Source organism: Notolabrus celidotus, chromosome 11, assembly GCF_009762535.1.
Source record: "Notolabrus celidotus isolate fNotCel1 chromosome 11, fNotCel1.pri, whole genome shotgun sequence".
In the NCBI taxonomy this organism is placed as follows: Eukaryota; Metazoa; Chordata; class Actinopteri; order Labriformes; family Labridae; genus Notolabrus; species Notolabrus celidotus.
In genome coordinates this window covers 10,791,934-10,812,203 of record NC_048282.1, presented here as the reverse complement: position 1 = coordinate 10,812,203, position 20,270 = coordinate 10,791,934, and the positions used below count along the sequence as shown (strand labels likewise).

The 20,270-nt window shown below is 42.4% G+C and overlaps 1 protein-coding gene across 1 annotated transcript in view; it reads right to left on the bottom strand.

Annotated features, from left to right (window-relative positions):
* The window catches only part of ephb2a (eph receptor B2a), a 63,448-nt gene that overhangs the window by 14,060 nt on the left and 29,118 nt on the right, over positions 1 to 20,270 (bottom strand). Inside the window, exons 3-5 of the mRNA XM_034696487.1 lie at positions 17,212 to 17,276; positions 14,426 to 15,110; positions 2,218 to 2,373 (exon numbers count right to left, since the gene is read on the bottom strand). Of these exons, the coding sequence (XP_034552378.1) occupies positions 2,218 to 2,373; positions 14,426 to 15,110; positions 17,212 to 17,276 (906 nt within the window). The remainder of the gene's footprint in view (positions 1 to 2,217; positions 2,374 to 14,425; positions 15,111 to 17,211; positions 17,277 to 20,270) is intronic.

Sequence of the window (20,270 nt, the reverse complement as noted above, 5' to 3'; positions counted from 1 at the left end):
CAAGTTTTCCACAATTAATGGAAACCAGACTCTCGTCAGGACTTACGACCTTTACCAGATCTTTTCTGAAGTCTCAACTGATAATCATAACACGAGAAAATATGTACAGCTAAATTGTGCAAAAATGTACAGACTACATTTTTCCACGCTCATCAACATCACTTCTTGATCGCCGACCAATCAGAATCAAGAAGGGGCTGGACTTCTGATATCAACTTTGAGAAAAGTTATTACACACGACTTCCATCAATAGTTTTTACAGTTTCTTGTTAAAATGCCACTGAATTAAATCAAGTATGAAGCATACAGAGCATTTAAAACAGACCCAACGGTCACTAGTTAGGGAAGCAGAAGTGCCGCAGGACTGCTTTTGTTACATAACAATCATAGTGAGAAGCGCTCTGAAATTGAGGTCGTGAGCACTGCCTGCACAAAAATACTGTGTTGATGCACACAGCCCCTAAAACAACAATAGAGCTCCAACAAGTAACCTATTCATCAATGTATGATTCAAAGCAGATTAAATGCCAAATATTTTACTGATAGAGTGATCACTGAATTAATCATTTATTTGTATTTTCAAGTGAAAAAGTCAAACATTTGCTGAATTAGTCTTTTAAACAGTAGATTTTGCTGCTTTTGTCCTTTTGTAGATGAATAGTGTTGAGTTTGGACTTTAAGTTAAATAAAATAAGCTAACAATAAGCTCTTTCTTCTATGCAGTGGTCTGCTGGGGAGCAGGGAGCACAGACAGGGACAGGAAAAGGCTTAACAGACTGGTCAGGAGGGCCAGTTCTGTCCTGGGCTGTCCTCTGGACTCCATAGAGGAGGTGGGTGAGAGGAGGATGTTAGCCAAGCTGACATCCGTCATGGACAATCCCTCTCACCCCCTGCATGAGACTCTGGGGTCCCTGAGCAGCTCCTTCAGCAGCAGACTGAGACTCCCACCCTGCAGGATGGAACGCTACCGCAGGTCCTTCATCCCATCTGCAATCAGACTGTTAAACACCAGCACTGCTGTGTGCTGTTAATCAGCTGTGCTCATCTTTCATTACACTACATGGAAGTTACTGTGTGACTTGGCACATTCACAAATAACTACTGTATCCATCTGAATCGCACTGTTCTTCATACTGTGTATGTTTGTTTTTAAATAACCTGGTGCAATTTTTTATTGTGCAATAACTTACTTTATCTATTCCTTAGATAGAAGTGTACATAGTGTATATATATCTGTAATAGTTGCCATATTTTATTTTAATTTTTACTTTATTTTATTTAATTTTGATTTAATTTCATTTTATTTTACCCTTGTCATTGCTATTATTACTGTTATTATATTTTTTAACTATGTTAGTACATTGTTGTATTCCCCTGTCCCGTGTTGTAAGCTGCTGTAACAATAGAAATTTCCCCCAACAGGGGACAAATAAAGTATATCTTATCTCTTATCTTATCTTATTTATAGATGTTGCTGTGGACTCTCAGAGTGTGTGATGATCATTTTCTACAACTTTTTGCTTTAATCAATGACATGATTGTTTTTCTGTTTAAACAACTGGCCTACTAATACAGCGGTTCCAAAAGAGAGGAGGTCATGAGACACTGAGAGGGGTCGCTAGATGCCTTAAAAAAAAAACTGTAAAAATGTGTATTATTAAAAATAGCATATTTATGTTTTACATTAAGTACTTCAGGCTTAAGCCAGAATGAAACTCAGAATCACCAGTGTGTCTGCTTATTAAACAGTCGTCTCACTGTAACATCCCCTGAACTGTAAGATTATTTGTATTCTTCTTCTATCCTTTTTGTTAAAGTAACTATGAAATAATAATACCATTGTTTGGCTGTACTGTTCTTTGATGTGGTGTTCTAATGTCCAATTTTTATAAGCAACATATAAACACCTTGAGGCGCAGTGAGGTCACCGGTCTTTGGCACCATTTTTGGGGGGTCACAGGCTGAAAATGTAGGTATCCCTGCACTAATCAATAACAAAAATAATCACTCTTAGCAAAATACCTCAGCTTATTTTGGCTGTAATTCTTAAGGGTCACAGACCTTACAAAATTGTGCAAAGCTAGGTTCAGAAAACCCGCCGATTCTGTAAACATCTGTTGTTTCTAAGGAGAGCCTCATAGATGTGTGAGTGAGTGATTCCTTTCACAGCAGGGTCACTGCTGTACCAGCAGGCTCTGGCAGCGTGTGCGTACGTACTTGTGCAGGGCATCTGTAGAGGGTCAGAGTCAGTGCGGTAATATCCGTTGCGGCACACACAGTTAGTTGCTCCCTCATTGGTTGTTCTGCTGTTAATGGGGCACTGCAGGCATGTGTGGTCTCCCTGTGCAGCCTTGAAGAAGCCTGATGCACAACCTGGGAGAGAGAAATACAGTGACAGAGGAGGAGGAGGAGGGAACACAGAGGGACGAGAGAGGACAGAGAAAGAACACATGAGAGGGAGCACAATCTGAGGTTTAGTGAAAATAAAGACCAGTTTTTATTAAATCACTGAACACATGCTCCAATAAGGTCTGCCATTAGTAGCAGTGTTAGTCAGATCCTAGAACACTGAGTCCAAGCTATTTGCTCTCACATTTTCCCCACTGAGCATGTTTATTCATGACGTCTGCATTTCACAAAGGTCATCTCATTGAAGTGACATGCACTGGGACTCCTTCAGATCCTGTCAAATCTGCTGTCCACAGGCTCAGAAAACATGTCAGGACATGTGGAGCCGAGGAGACGCTCCGAGATTACACATGACAAGAAGAAAACAGACGACAAAATCTGGAGAGATTCATTATTTCATCTGTATTCTTTTCTCTCTATCTGTGACTTTATGATGGCAAACGCTGATCTTAAAAATAATAGAAATAAACTAACATAAAAAAAAACAGAAGATTATATTCCTCGAAGTTACGAGATGACCAAAATGATTTATATTTGCATTATTTTTAAATGTAATCTACATTAAGCAATGCTTATATCTCATTACACTTAATATAAGCCAGACTGATCGGACTAGTTCTGATGTAAATCTTATTTGAAGATGCTACAAGCGCAAAAAAATTAAGTCGTTGATTGTAATGTGAACGATTTTTTTATATTTTGCGATTAGTTATTATTCCAATAATAACATTTTGTAATTAACAGACTAGAAAAGTTGTTTTCCATTAATATTTTTACAAGCCGATACATTCTGACACGCTAGGTAGTGAAATGTGATCTGTCATTACATCAAGAGAAGAAGAACAAGGACAGCTGTAACAAGCTAACAAGAGAATAAATATGGCTTACTGGTGTGGATGTTTTTCAGTATTTCAGAGGAGGATAACAGATTTAAATATGAAGATGAAGACCTTAACATGAAGAGGACATTACTGCAGTGTATGAGAGCTCAGGTTCACAAGGACTATATGAAGAGTCAGCTGATCTTTGTTTTTGGGGCTTTCTTACAGGAGAGGATCAGAGCCACTGAAACATTTTTTTTTGGAGGTTAGGTCAGTAAAAAAACAAACAAAAAAAATCCTGAGATGAAAGTCAGAGTTCTAGAATTCTGACATTAATCTCAGAATTCTAGAACTCTTGTTTTATTCTCAGGATTCTGAGATTAGCTTTGTTGGTAATCTATAAATATCAGCCATCCGGAGCAGGCGCTCATCGATTTCTGGTATCAGCTCAAAAAAAAAAGTTAATGGCTTTCAATGCAGTCTTTACTTATGGCTTGTAACACCTTCAAATAAAATATTATATTGAGTGTAATGAAATATTTGATTACAAATCATACAAATACACTCTGTAAGACCTGAGTTTTTGCAGCGCAGGATAGCAGCACTCTTTTTCGTATTATCATGCATTTCATTATTTAATATTCATTCATCTTTGATGTGTCAGTGTCATTCCTGTCAGCTCACAGGAAGCTGTTTCACACCTGACTGACTTTAAAACAGCCTCTTCATTTACACATAGTCATGAGGATTTATTCCACTTCATCTTTCACCTTGAAGAGAAAGCTGGAATAGTTTTACATTTTTCTAAGAATTTATTTGTATTTCATTTTGTCTTATTTGTTCAATTTCAGTTCAGTTTGATCTTTTTTAAAGCTAGTTATTTTGGTTTAGTTTTTTTTCCTAAGTAATGTTGGATAATAAAAGGTGATAACTAAAAAGGCCCCAAAACTTAGGTGATAAACCCACCAAACACCATTGCCATTTTAGAACATGTATTTAAAGGATAAATCATTAAGTGTCAGTCTGGTTGTGTCATAAAAATTAAATAATTAACAAAGCTGAAACTAAAATGTTTTCTCTATTGCATTGTGTCCACTTCAGCTGGTTTATAAACAAATACATTAGCTACAGTTAATATCCATCCATCACGTGAAGCACACCCATAAACACATTGTCATCATCATATGAACACTTGACCTCTCAGATTAACCCCTCACCCACCACACCAATGTCCAATCAGATAAAGCTCCAGCTACTCGTCCGATACACTCAGATAAACTGAGGTCAAACGTAAGGTAAGCTGACAGAAGAGGGCACAGCAACATTACTGCGTCCTGCACTGATAATCTGACATCACACTGCAGTGTGTGTGTGTGTTTGCAGTGTGTTTTCAGTCTGTCCTCAGTCATCTGCACTATGTCTCTTTCTCTTTAACAAATTTTAAAGTCTGAACTTTTGTTAGAGCAGCAGTCTGCGCACAAACTAACATAACTCATGTATTTATTCAGCCTCTAACTTTCAAGGTCAGTGACCTTCGTTTTCTATGAATAACATTTTTCTTACCCTTTGCATCTGTATTTTGATTCTTATATCTGTTTAAATTAACATTTCACTAAAGTCGGACAGAGACCGTCCTCCAGCAGTGATCAGACCTCTTAGTTTTTTTTAAACACACTTCATAGCGTGCTTGGCTTTAACATTTACATATGAGATGACTGAGCCTTTAATGCCAATGCTCGACGTATTGTCACATTGAGTGACCATATGGGCTTGAAATCAAGATAATGGGCTGGCTCTCTTTGCAGCACTGTTTATTTTTAGTCTTGTTATTCTAACTAAAATAACTGCAGAACCCCGGCTCACATTAAACACGTTCATGTTTCCAAACTATGGGTCAAAAATTGGGACGACTATCTTTAAATTCCTAGATTCATATCATAAAATTATGAGGAAAGGTTAGCTTTACATCCTCGGTTAGAGTCATCAAGATATTACGGTCACTTTGTAATGTGGATGGTGCTCGGAAATTACCAGCTGACCAGAGGACATACTGTCATTCTCTCTGGGTTTATATGTTTATCAAAACAAGATGAAGTAGAAGTACTCTGCACATTGACTTTATGAATTATTCACTTAATGTGACAGGATTATAAGAAGCAAAGGCATCTAAAATATTTGTGATTCATCTAAAAGACAGCAAGGATCTTAAAAGGAGTTCACACTCTCTGTGCATATTACATCTGTGGCATCAAATCCTTGCAAGCAACTAATTTCCTTGTTGTTCAAATGAAAATTGAAATCCAAGCTGGCCGATTTGAGGTACAAAAGCACTCAGAAAACTGAAAATTTGATTTAGCACAACTTATTTAACACTACAGGAGCACAGAGTCTGCAGGTAAACAATGGCAAATTGGTTTGCATTGTGTCTAACACTCGCAGAGCTAGCTGCAGCAGCCTTCAGCCCTCCTTGCAGGTTAACATCCACATGCCTGTGTTGGTTCCACATTGCTCTAGTGGAGTGGTTATATGTCAACCAGACAGCCTACATACAACTTTATCGTTTTTTTTTGTCTTTTTTTTTTCTTCCTGCAGTGGTCAGACTCTATAATCAATTATATATATATATATATATATATATATATATATATATATATATATATATATATATATATATATATATATACACACGTGTGTGTGTGTGTGTGTGTGTGTGTGTGTGTGTGTGTGTGTGTGTGTTTGATTTTAAGATATGCTTATCTTTTACCTCTTTAATTTTGATTTTAATTTAATTGCTAATAACTTTTTAATAATTGTTCATTTATAGGCTCTTGTTTGCTTTTATATATTTATTTTGCACTTTGTCTACTCTGTTACTGTAACACTTGGATTTCCCAGTGTGGGACGAGTAAAGGAATCTCTTATCTTATCTTATCTCCATTTACTAGATTAACAAACTGACACCAACACCGCGCTACCAGATTACATCTGTCACCTGTGCTTGTTTACATCCAGGTAGTAGAGCTTTAGAGCATTATAGCAGCAGCCATAGTTAGTGGCAGGAGGTTACAGTACAGGTTAGACACAGTTTATGATAAAAATAGTCACAATATAGCTGAAATTCAGTCTGATTGGACAAAGAATACAGTAACACCTGTAGCCTTCAATAAAACATTTGTTCTTGTGCTAAAAAGATATTTAAGTTGTACTTAATACGTGAGGTCGCCATTAAATATCCATCCATCCATCCATCCATCCATCTTCTTCCGCTTATCCGGGTCCGGGTCGCGGGGGCAGCAGTCTCAGCAGGGAAGCCCAGACACTCCTCTCCCCGGCCACTTCCACCAGCTCTTCTGGGAGGATACCGAGGCGCTCCCAGGCCAGCTGAGAGACATAGTCTCGCCAGCGTGTCCTGGGCCTTCCCCGTGGCCTCCTCCCAGTCGGACATGCCCGAAACACCTCCCCAGGGAGACGCCCGGGAGGCATCCTAACCAGATGCCCGAACCACCTCATCTGGCTCCTCTCGATCCGGAGGAGCAGCGGCTCTACTTTGAGCCTCTCCCGGATGTCTGAGCTCCTGACCCTATCTCTAAGGCTGAGCCCAGCCACCCTGCGGAGAAAGCTCATTTCGGCCGCTTGTATTCGCGATCTCGTTCTTTCGGTCACTACCCACAGCTCGTGACCATAGGTGAGGGTCGGAACGTAGATTGACCGGTAAATTGAGAGCTTTGCCTTCTGGCTCAGCTCTCTCTTCACCACGACAGACCGGTACAGCGCCCGCATCACTGCAGACGCCGCCCCGATCCGTCTGTCAATCTCCCGCTCCCTTTTCCCCTCACTCGTGAACAAGACCCCGAGATACTTGAACTCCTCCGCCTGGGGCAAAGACTCCCCTCCGACCCGGAGAGGGCAGGCCACCCTTTTCCGACTGAGCACCATGGCCTCGGACTTGGAGGTGCTGATCCCCATCCCCGCTGCTTCACACTCAGCTGCAAACCGTCCCAGCGCGAGCTGGAGGTCACCGCTCGATGGAGCCAATAGGACGACATCATCTGCAAAGAGCAGAGACGGAATCCCAAGGCCACCGAACCGGAAACCCTCCGCCACTTGGCTGCGCCTAGAAATTCTGTCCATAAAAGTTATGAACAGAACCGGTGACAAAGGGCAGCCCTGGCGGAGTCCAACCCCCACCGGGAACGAATTCGACTTACTGCCGGCAATGCGAACCAGACTCTGGCTCCGACAATACAGGGACTGAATGGCCCGTAGCAACAAGCCATCCACCCCATATTCCCGGAGCACCCTCCAAAGGATACCTCGGGGGACACGGTCGTAAGCCTTCTCCAGGTCCACAAAGCACATGTGGACTGGTTGGGCAAACTCCCATGCCCCCTCCAGCACCCTCCCGAGGGTATAGAGCTGGTCCAGTGTTCCACGGCCAGGACGAAAACCGCATTGTTCCTCCTGTATCCGAGGTTCAACCAACAGCCGGACTCTCCTCTCCAGCACCCTAGAGTAGACTTTCCCAGGGAGGCTGAGGAGTGTGATCCCCCTATAGTTGGAACACACCCTCTGATCCCCCTTCTTGAAAAGGGGGACCACCACACCCGTCTGCCACTCCAGAGGCACCGTCCCCGATGTCCATGCAACGTTGCAGAGGCGTGTCAACCAGGACAGCCCTACAACATCCAGAGCCTTGAGGAACTCGGGGCGGATCTCATCCACCCCCGGGGCCCTGCCGCTTCGGAGCTGTTTGACTGCCTCCGCGACCTCGGCCCCAGTGATGAACGAGCCCACCACCAAATCCCCCGGCTCAGGTCCCTCCTCGGAATGCATGTTGGTGGAATTGAGGAGATCCTCGAAGTATTCCTTCCACCGCCCGACTATACTCTCAGTCGAGGTCAGCAGCTCCCCATCCACACTGTAAACAGTGCGAACAAAGGGCCGCTTCCCCTTCCTAAGCCGTCGGACAGTTTGCCAGAACCTCTTCGAGGCCGACTGAAAGTCTTCCTCCATGGCCTCACCAAACCTCTCCCACGCCCGAGTTTTCGCCTCGCCAACCGCCCGGGCCGCAGATCGCTTGGTCTGCCGGTACCTGTCAGCTGCCTCCGGAGTCCCACAAGCCAGCCACGACCTGTAGGACTCCTTCTTCAGCTTGACGGCACCCTTCACCTCTGGTGTCCACCAGCAGGTTCGGGGATTACCGCCACGACTGGCACCAACAGCCTTGCGACCGCAGCTCCGGACAGCCGCCTCAGCAATGGCAACGTTGAACCGGGCCCATTCCGACTCCATGTCCCCCGCCACCCCCGGAACGCGGTCAAAGCTTTGCCGGAGGTGGGAGTTGAAAACCAACCTAACAGGGTCCTCCGCCAGACGTTCCCAGCAGACCCTCACTGTTCGTTTGGGTCTGCCAGGTCTGTCTGGCATCCTCCCCCGCCACCTGATCCAACTCACCACCAGGTGGTGATCAGTTGACAGCTCTGCTCCTCTCTTCACTCGAGTGTCCAGAACATACGGCCGCAGATCAGCCGATACGACTACAAAGTCGATCAGCGATCTGCGACCTAGGGTGTCCTGGTGCCACGTGCACTTGTGAACACCCTTATGTTCGAACATGGTGTTCGTTATGGACAAACTGTGACTCGCACAGAAGTCCAACAACTGAACACCGCTCGAGTTCAGATCAGGCAGGCCGTTCCTCCCAATCACGCCCCCCCAGGTCACGCTGTCATTGCCCACGTGAGCATTGAAGTCCCCCAGCAGGACAATGGAGTCCCCAGTCGGGGCGCCTTCCAGCACCCGTCCCAAAGACTCCAAAAAGGGTGGGTACTCTGAACTGCCGTTCGGTGCATAAGCACAAACGACAGTCAGGACCCGTTCCCCGACCCGAAGGCGCAGGGAAACAACCCTTTCGTCCACCGGGGAAAACTCCAACACACAGGCAGAGAGCTGGGGAGCTATGAGCAAGCCCACACCCGCCCTCCGCCTCTCACCCGGTGCAACTCCAGCAAAGAAGAGGGTCCAACCCCTCTCGAGAAGGTTGGTTCCGGAACCCGAGCAGTGCGTAGAGGTGAGCCCGACTATATCTAGCCGGTATCTCTCAACCTCCCGCACCAACTCCGGCTCCTTCCCCACCAGAGAGGTGACGTTCCATGTCCCAAAAGCCAGTTTCCGTAACCGAGGATCGGACCGCCAAGGCCCCCGCCTTTGGCCGCCGCCCAATCCTCTTCGCACCGGACTCCTGTGAGTCCCCCTGCAGGTGGTGAGTCCACGGGAGGACGGATCCATGTATCCCATTCGGGCTGAGCCCGACCGGGCCCCATGGTTGAAGGCCCGGCCACCAGGCGCTCGCCTGCGGGCCCCAACCCCAGGCCTGGCTCCAGGGTGAGGCTCCGGTGGCCCTCCGGACAGGGTACACTTAGTCCTGTTCTTTCTCTTCATCAGGTGTCTTTGGGCCGCACTTTGTCTGTCCCCTCACCTAGGACCTGTTTGCCTTGGGAGACCCTACCAGGGGCAATTGCCCCCGACAACATAGCTCCTAGGATCATTAAGGCACTCAAACCCCTCCACCACGTTAAGGTGGCGACCCATGGAGGAGGGCAATGACAGCGTGACCTGGGGGGGCGTGATTGGGAGGAACGGCCTGCCTGATCTGAACTCGAGCGGTGTTCAGTTGTTGGAAATATCTGGAAATGTAATTCACTTCTTTGCTGTGATCTTTACCAAACACTGATGGCCCCTACCACAGTGTGGCAGAGAGAGAACAGACAGCTGGGGAACACAATTGGACCTTTTCGTTTGCATAGGCATGTTGCAGGATCAAGGTTTCTCTGACCTTTTCTGATTTTTAAGACCTTTCACTTGTATTCTGATTAAAGTCTCTTTCTGTTTCCGACTTCTTTTTTTTTTAAAAGACTGAGACTGATCCTCATGAGGACATGAAGGGATGTTTGAAACAGTTAGTATCAATGCTTCTATCTGCATGGATGGCCTAATTACAATTTTGGCACCACCAGATGAGCTGGTCCCACATCCAACTAAATATTTTTGATAGCAACCTGTCGTTTCTAGGAAGAGAACAACATTTTAGGAGATGAGCATTCTTATTCATGCTCGGCATAAAGAATGAAAGCAAAGAGAAACAGCTGGCCTCACTCTGTCCAAAGTCCACAAAAAAGCATCTACCAACACAAATAGAGTCTGTAACACTTCTCCCAGCATGTAACTTCCCATAAAAACATGAACTGTTGGGTTTAAATATCTGTCCAAAGTACAAAAGAATGAAATCAATATTTTTTAAAATATCAAACTAGTCCTTTAGGGTGTTGGTTCCATGTAGGTCATGTTTAAAGTCACATTTCTACCCAGGTTGTCAGTAAAACTAACTATATCCTGGAGACGCATGTTAGTTATGACGATCCTGGTTTAATTGGGTGAGCGTATGAGGACTGTCAGGCCACATCAGTATCCAGCCCACCTCTAAAAGAGTGAACTAAGACAAGAGTATGTTGGTGTTCACGTGTGTGCCTGCGGAGTGACTTCAGTACAGTCACCATTAAAGTGACAGTCCTGAAGGGCTTGTAACCAATAAGTACTGACTGGTGACAGGTTGGGTCATGTAGTGCTTAAATGTTTTAAAATACCACACTTCCTCTCAGTGATCTCAACCGGATAAGTAACATTGGGAGTGTGGACACCGTCCCCTTCACATTTTGTACTCTATTAGCAGTGTGAAGATGCTGAAGTCACATGTTACTCTGTCAGCAGTGCATCAGTTTTTGCATCTAGATCTCCAATAAAACTATACTGTGGTATTATAATGTACTATTTACAAATGCTGTTTTTGTGATAATGTGTGGTGTAAAGGCTAACAATGCCCAAACTGAAATTATACTACAGTTACTAATACAATTATTATTATTGTGTAACCTTTGTGCATCCTCTGTCCAAGGTTAACACAGTAAGATCAGATAAGACATATTAATAAAAGATACCATAAAATGGATAATTACACTCTACAGTATGGTGTGATGGAATACAATATGACACGATATCCAAACAATTCAGAAATAATTAATCACGTTCCCAAACGATATGATAAGATATGATTTGATACGATACGATTCAATACAATAGGATACGACACGACACGATACAATACCTTACTATTTTCGAAGCAATATGATACGATTGGATAAGATAGGATGCAATACAACCAGACATGACAAGATATGATATATAATAAAATTCCGTAACAATACGTTATACATTATGTTACGACACTACACGACATGATACGAAATAATAAAACGTGATACGACATGAAAAAATACAATATAATTCTGTAACAATAGGTTACGATACAATTCCAAATTGTATGATGTGACAACACAATAAGACACAATACAATACAATTTTAAACAATATAATAGAATCCGGTAACAATACGTTACTATACGATAGCAAACAACAACATACGGCAAGAAATGGTACAATATAATTTCAAAACAATATAAGATACAATCTAATGTAATAGGATGCGATATGTCAAGTAACAATACAACATGACACGATTCAATACCGTTCACTACAAGAAAATACAATAAGCTACCATATGATTACGATATGTTATATTACGCTAGGATACATTACATGCAGATACAGTAAGAGAAAAAATAGACCATATGAAGCGTTATACAATACAGTGCAGATCTAATATATGGCACAATAGGATACAATATGTATAAATATAACCTAACATATAATATATATATATATATATATATATATATATAATATATATAATATATCATAAAGTAAGTTTTGATACAATATGTTAGAATAGAGTAAATGCAATAAGATTGGATACAGTTTAATTTGATATCATGCAATACCAAACCATCCGATGTGAAATGTTTGATATACATTTAACATGATTTGTAGAATCCAATGAGAATATGATGTATCTTGTATTTTCTCAGTCATCTTTTTATCTGCAAAACATTGATAAGTCTGTTGTAAAGAAAAACACTTGACAGAAGTGCTGACAGGAAGGCTACTGCGCCCAAAACAAATTTTGGAGCAGGTCATGGGGGCTGGCACATCCTTTTTTACCAGACGAGGACGGGAGATTGTGACGACATGCAACTTTTGGTACCAAGGAAATATAGTGACCATGCAAACAGCTATCATCATCTGTAAAACTGGGAATACACAAGTCTTAAAAAGAGGTGACCACACTGAGGATCACATCCTGAGCCACATCTCAGTGAACACATCCAACTCAGCCGCAGAGCTTAATCCCACAATACAATGCACGGATAATTCAGCTGTTGAGATCTGGGAGAGTTTAAATCCTTCGACCTTCATCTGCAGACCATCAAGCCATGTTTTGTCCTGTGTTGTGTTAAAGAGGATCATGCCACACGTAAAGTCCCCTCTCAGCCAAGACACAGTATACGATCTGATCAGGATTAATGATATAGATCAGATTGAGGACTTTAATACCAGGAGAACCGCACATCTGGCGGGAACTCACGACAAGGTCTGAAAGGCCTTAAATCAACTCTATCTGAATATTTCAAAGCTCAATAAATACCAAAGAAGACAGTTGTTTTTTTGTTTTGTTTTAAGTTATATTTTGGGGAATTTTTACCTTTAATGTATAGGACAGCTGAAGAGAGACAGGAAATGTGGGGAGTAGAGAGTGGGGGAGGACATGCAGAAAATGGTCGAGGCTGGAATCCAACATGTGACCTCTGCGACAAGGTCTAAAGCCTCTGTATATGAGGCGCACGCTTAGTCCAGCTGCGCCCCCAAAAAAGACAGTTTTGAATGGGAGTCTGCTCGAGTGTTATGAAGTTTTATCAGCCACTAATGTTTTTAAGTATGATGCTGTTTACATTTAAGCTAAAAAAAACAAGCAAAGTGTGCAGTTTAGAGTCTCATCAAAGCATTTTGGAAATGTTATCCCTGTGTGTCACTTTCATGACAGAACACCCAACAAAAAGAGCACTTCAGACTCACGAGTTTTCAGATGCCAAAGCTTTGTCACAGCCCTTTGCATCTCATACAGATGGATAATACATCCTTTAGCCCTGTTAATCTGCTCGGGTTAGGGCAGATGTATGGGTCAATCAAGGCAGGCTTTAACCCAGGAGACCAGGAATGACCCCACTGTGAAACAAAAAGTCAACACTGAGTTTACACCTACAGTATTTCCTTGATTTATCTCATGTGGTTTTTCACGTTTTTTGGGGAGCCATCAAATCTACACTTAGCAAGTGAAACAAAGGACACCGTGACGAAGCTTGGATATTTGCCAATCTGTGTTAACATGTGATTAACTCTGCTTCATAAAAGTCCTCAGGATTGATTCTTTGCAGGAAAAAGTGAGGAGGCTTGGGATCTACTGTAAATTAATATTGATACACGTGAATAAAATATGCACATTAATAACTCCTCACTTACCAGGCTTACCAGTTTTTTAGAGAATGATCTCATCTGCATAAAAAACAAGTCTTTAATTTACACGTCAAAGACCAGTAGCTTTTTGCACAAGACAAGTAATATATCCCACATGATCTTACGTTATTCAATCAGTAAAATTTTACGCTTACATTAATTTTGACTAATTTTTAAGCAAAGATTCCAACTTAGCAGAGAGAGGAGCAGGCAGGTAGAGGCATGAAAGGGAGATTACACGAGAGCAAATATTTCTCTTCGCCCGATATCAAATAGTGAATACAGCTTACCTGCTGCAAACGTGATTTGTGATACTTTGTTTACAATATCAAAATAAATGATTTGACCAAAAAAAGAGAAATTTCCATGAATACGTAAAATATTTAAGCTGCTGATGACACTGCAGCGTAAAAAGGCAGGGAATCAACGAAATCTTTGGGAATCACATCATCGGGACCATAAATGTGTGGTCGTATTTTACTGCGACAAACCCAATGGACTGTGTTGATGCGACTTATCAGGCTTTATCTGTATCCCTCAGTCCTCCCACAACACTGTTTACAAATTCTGAAGTATGGTTATCACATGTTTTCAGGCGATGGAATCAGACTTTCCGCTTCTGACACAAAAAGGTAAGCAGCTTATCCAAGCCGGCACGAATCTGCTGTGTTGGGAAATCAAGAGAAGTAAACAGAGCAGAAACTGCAGGGCAGCAGTAGTGGGCGTCTTACCTCTGCAGATGGTACCGTTCTCCACGGCCTCGTACCCGGATTTGCACATGCAGCGCCCAATCGGAACCATCCACTCCCCTTCCCCGTTACAGTACAGCTTAATGGGAACATCCACCTCCTCCCCATTGGGAACACAAACTCCTCTGGCAGCCACCAGAGAGGTGCTCTCTGCTCCAGAGAGAGTCTCAGGAAAGACGGCTCCATTCTGGATCACTTTGGGACATTTCCTGTAGAAGACTCGAACAGCAATGAGCGACATACAGGCACCATAATCCTGGAAAGCCAGATAGAAGCCATTCCGTGAAACAGGTCCAAAACTGCGGACTTCGCTGTTGATCTTCATAATCCGCCCGCCGAGATCAACCTGAGAGAAGCTCTCATCAGCAGCTATAGTGTCCACTTTCACCCAGGGGTTCTCCATCCAGGACGGGGAGGTTTTTGTTGCCGTGTCTGAGTCAGACTCGTAGTAGTACAGATTGAAGGTCTCTTTGCAGGAGCCGGGGACGTTGGGTATGGAGCTGCAGTCTCGTACTGAGAACTTCATCTGAACATGGATGCGCTGAGCTCCACGGCGACGGATGTATTTGGTGCGCACCCAGTTGTTCTGGCTGCTGTCGAAGACGTTGCACACCTGGTACGTTCGGATTGTGTTCATGTTTTCATCATAGCCGCTGACTTCCTCCCACTAGAAGACAGAGAGCAAAGAAATCTAGTGATGCAGTGCAACACAACAAACATGCAAATAAGACTGCACCACACTCAAGGGCAAGAACACTGCAAATGTGGAAGAAGACCAAACTATGAGCAGCTGAAATTTGTTTCTGCTGATTTCAAGTGTCCATGCACCCCAAAGAAAATGATCTGTCTTAATACTGCAACACATGTATAACTTTTAACCAGTACGGGCAGTGAAATATTAGCTGACTGTTAAATTCTCCTTATTACCCGGCTGAGTTAAAAATTTAATTTTGCTTCTGATTTTTCAAAATCCCACAAAACAGTGATCAATTCCCAACAGCAAAAGCAACGCCAGGGACAACCTGATCACATACGTCGTATAAAGTCTGTCCATGGAAAGGAGTTAGGCACATTCCCCTCTGTCTGTTAACACGTTAGCACAATAGAATGCAATGGAACAGAATAGACCAAAGCAGAATAGAATGGAATGGAACAGAATAGATCAAAGCAGAATAGAATGGAATGGAACAGAATAGATCAAGGCAGAATGGAATGGAATACCTCTGACTGAAGCCTCATAGCAGTTGTGATAAATTCTTTAGAAAAGTGGTGCTTGAGACAACCTGAACACACTTCTTGTCAAATCAATTCATAGAGAGTAATCTGTTTCCCCTCTGCCTTTTGACATTGTGGTAAAAACATTGGTGTGGTCGCAGGCTGGTCTTGAGAGTAGGGAAATAATGACAGATAGCGGTCACAGATGTGAGAGCAGTCTGAGGAAGTGTTTCCATACCTTGTCTAACGTTAACTTTAATGTAAATGTTCAGTTTAATGTAAATTACACCAAATAAGTAGGCTTGATCGTGAATTTAAATGTTTAGTTTATCATTAATTCGTCCCACAAGGACACTGATAGAAATCCGTTTTCATGGAAACATTACTGACTGTGAAATATGAGGAACTACATGTTTAGCTGTATACATAAACCATCTTTAAATCAATGTTTTGTGTGAACTTGTTTATTTTTTTAGTTGGTAGCAGGTTTAGTTTAATAATAAGCGTTGAGACTCCTCTCCTTTGTGTCGAGGTTCTGCTGTCTAATTTGCTGCATGTCCTCGCTCTCTCTTTCCTGTTTCTGACTCTATCCACTGTCTATCCTCTCAAAAAAGGCATAAATATCCCCCATAATAATCTTTGAAATGCAAAAAAAGTGCTGGTCAAGGCTACATGAAGACTTTTACAATGTTAAAAAGCAGTTACTGTTGGGAGACAGCATTTATCTTTGCATGCAAGACCATCCCCATACCTGCTCAGTCTGAATACAGTCAATCCTCGTTGAGTGTAATATACAATCAATGGAAAGGCATATGTGGACATGAAATGGTATTTTTTCTCTGAAGGTAGAGATTCAAGGTGAGAAAATCTATGTTTCACAACAGCACAGGCTGGAAAGGTTTGCTTAATGATCATCAAAACCACGAAGAAACTCCAGAAGCTGCAGTGATACAAAAGAGATCTACAGTTTCATAAGAGTTTGGAGATCAGCCATGACGTGTGTTGTCTCATAAACAAACTCAGCTCATGACTGTGTGATTCCTGGCTATCTTACAGCTCAGGGGTCTAACGTTGGTACACTGTCTGTTCAGAGCAAATAAACACAGACGGCGGTCATGAATGAATGCATGAGGAAGGCTAAAGCTTGCATCGCATTTATCCTGACAAACTCCTTAAGAAGTTTTTACATTGCCCAAACATTACTTTAATGCGTCCTCTGAATTCTTATCGGCCCGACAAACTCTCAAAAGCAACGTCGGGCAGACAGAAACATTTAAAGCGTTAGAATATAAAAACTGAAGACTGAGGACTGTCTGCTGGAGCCGCACAGATCTTCAAGATGCTCTGAGTAAAGTGCATAGCTTAACATAGATTATTTATGTTTGTACATACTGTGCAGAACATAAAGATGATGCACACATGCATGTCTGGCTGCAGCTTCATTAATTTAAGAGTTCAAGGCCTTAACAAATCAAACATTAGATAAACACAAAATAGAAATCCTCTTGTGTGGTTTGCACACAGTTCTTGGTGTCTTGGTGTGTTCCACTCACCCCCTGTGACGGGTGGATGGTCCAGCCCAGTTCTGCGGTTGCTGTCGTTGAATCCATCAGTACTTCTGCAGGAGACACAAAAGAAAAAAGTTTAATCTTTGAGTTGATGCTACATGACTTATGCGATGAAAAAATAACATTTTGCATTTACCTCCAAGGTTATGCTTCTAGTTTTCTGTTAAAACCATCAAATAAGATGTGACTCAGGCTTTAAATGGCACTTTGCCCAAAATAAAGATGGCCCCCGTTCATGTCAGAAGAAATTAGTTTACTTTATTGAAGTTTTAAGCCTCTAAGAAACACAACTCAGTCACTACATCATGAATAAGGCTGCAAGTTTAATAAAGTTAGTATAAATGTTAATCTCTTCAGATCATTGGGACCAAAGGAGAAGCCACACTGTCATTTTCAGCTCAGCAGATGATTGTAAGGTGGCCTTGCAGCAACAAACCTGAGCTGTTGCACTCTGAGCTGTAGAGAAGGGAGTAAAGCTAAGACAAAATACCGAAGTAAATTAAAATAAGTCAGGAATGTGGAGGTATGGATGTTTGAGAAAGTTATAATAAACAACACTGTACAGACGCAGCAGTGTCTACATTCAGGCCTCACAGTATCTCAAGTGTTTTACCTACAGCAAACCAAGCATGAAGGGGTTTTGCTCAAAGTTTGATGATATAAATGTGATGTTTTAATGGGTTGTAATTTGGTAAAAAATTTGATTTTCGCTGCTTTTTATTCCATTTCAGCACAGCAGACAATCCAGAGGGTTCAATGTATGCATCAATGTCATTAATTTCACTGTGTTGTTGCAGTTAAATCCGATCCCTTGACCTTGATGAAGTTAGCGTCACTCAGCTGAGTTTGACTTTAAAACAGAATAGTGGGATGGAAGTGAAGAGGGACCGATTTGAGGTGGCCACTGCAATCAGGCACCATGCTTAACCACTCCACATGCAGCTCATCTCCTCATCTGCCACAGAACCCCAAGAAACCCGGCTTCACTGCAACTTGTTGCTCCATTATTATACAAAATTTTCCTGGTGGTTCCAGTGTGTTTTTTTCCTTGTGCTCAGATCACTGCCAGACTCTGCTCCTCCTGTCAACCCGTCACCTGCAAGGATTCTCCCAGAGCGCCTTCACTGCCAGAGTTCTCCAAGCCTTTAGTCTTTCTCTGTCAGCCAGCCACTCAGTCCTTTGCCAGTTCTCCAGCTCTCCAGTAAACCTCATTAAATCTAACATAGAGCTGTCTTTAATTGCAAAGTCTGCATGCATTTAAAGTAAAGACATCCTCCTTGTTCAAAAAGAGGATGTTTTTTTGATTTTCCAGCTGCATGTATCACATCCAAAGAGAACCTCAAACCAACCTTACGGTCTCAAAACACGCTCATTTCTGCACAATCAACCAAGCTGTGTTTTGTGGGCGGATAAACCTCAAGCTGCTGCCTCTATTACTCAAACTTTACTTCCTGTGCTGTTTTTTATTACCAGTTCCTGCCCCTGCAGACATGGCCCTTTGAATTTTTTAAACTGAGCTAATTTTATTCTGAGACTGGATGTAGAGCAGAGCACTCTGACAGCTCCTCCGCCTGCCTGGAGGCTTCTTGCTCTCTCTGACACTACACCCGAAAGCCTCTGAGTGAGGTTATAATCTCCATGCCATCCCCCCACCACAATGTCAGGTGAAACCATGCTGTGAGGACTGTGTATCCCACACATGCTCAATTATTCACGTCATCCTGAGAGTCTGCTGCGGCTGCTGAATGAAGCTTCTTCCTTCCCTATGCATGTGCAAAGAAGTTACTATCTGCTGTCCTCTTAAAAGTCTTTATTCCTCAGATAAAATTAAGAATGCAAAGTTCATTGGTTTCTTTTGATGACCTGCCTTTATAGTTAACTCCCTTATAGATACAACTGCACACACAATCACTTTCAATTAGCCTGATTCAAAGAGGCTGTGCATAAAAGAAGCTGCAAACAGAGCAGAAGGAATTTACTGCAAACATTTAAACATACTGTTTCGAGCTCTGATGGCAGACAGTTGCAGAATTTTACCACATTTGACATTAAATTATGGCTGACACAAATCTGTGTTGTCACAGATTATCAATAAGGGTGTTCAAAATCTTGGACAATCTTCATCTTGTCCATCGACAGTGAATTATATCTGTCCATCTGTCAATTTCATTAAATCAGTCTTCACTTCAGAAACAACATTCTCTTGTTTTAGTTGCTTCAGTGAGATACATGAATAGTTAACCAACAGTGAAATAATAATGAATAAAAACAAAGACAGGAAATGCTGACTCCAACTATTTTGCAGGTGACATTGAAGCTGTTTCTAAGCAACCTGAAAACATGCCCAACTGTCAGTCAAATCAGCCACGCCCCTATCTATGCCCAGTTATGAATATAAGCAATAATATAATCCAACCCTGCTGACGTTGTTACAAATAATGAGCTACAAAGACCAACAAACATCTTCTGCACCAGGCTGTGAGCACGTTTCTTCCTGCTGTCACATCTGGCATCTAAAAGGGATTCCTTGGTCTTTTGAGCCAGCCTCCAGTGGACACAAAAGAAACTGCAGTTTCATGCACTTCTGCATAAGCTCCATTTTTAACTCTAGAAGGTTCAGCTTCAACAAGACCTGGTAAAAGAGTTACTTCATATGACACTGACAGCCTTAAAAGAGATCAATTAAAAAGAAGATCGAATAGAAGTAGCAAAGGTCAAGACAATTAACACTGAACACTACATTTCCCATCATGCAACAACAACAAAAAATCTCTGCGCAGTCTTGAGGCTCATTTATGCTCTACGTCCAAGGATGGAGCCGCCTGTGTTTACTCTGAGATCATTTTTTTCTGGGACGATTTCTGGAAACTTTCAAGACAAACTGAATGGTGCAGTACCACTGGGAACCACAGGGGGCAGTGTGGAGCAGTTTAACCAGCAGATAAAAAAAAAAACACAATAAAGACGAATATGTTTGGAACCTTTAGAGGAAAGATTGTGTAAGCTCATGAGAAACTTTAAAAACATGAACAGTATGATGAATT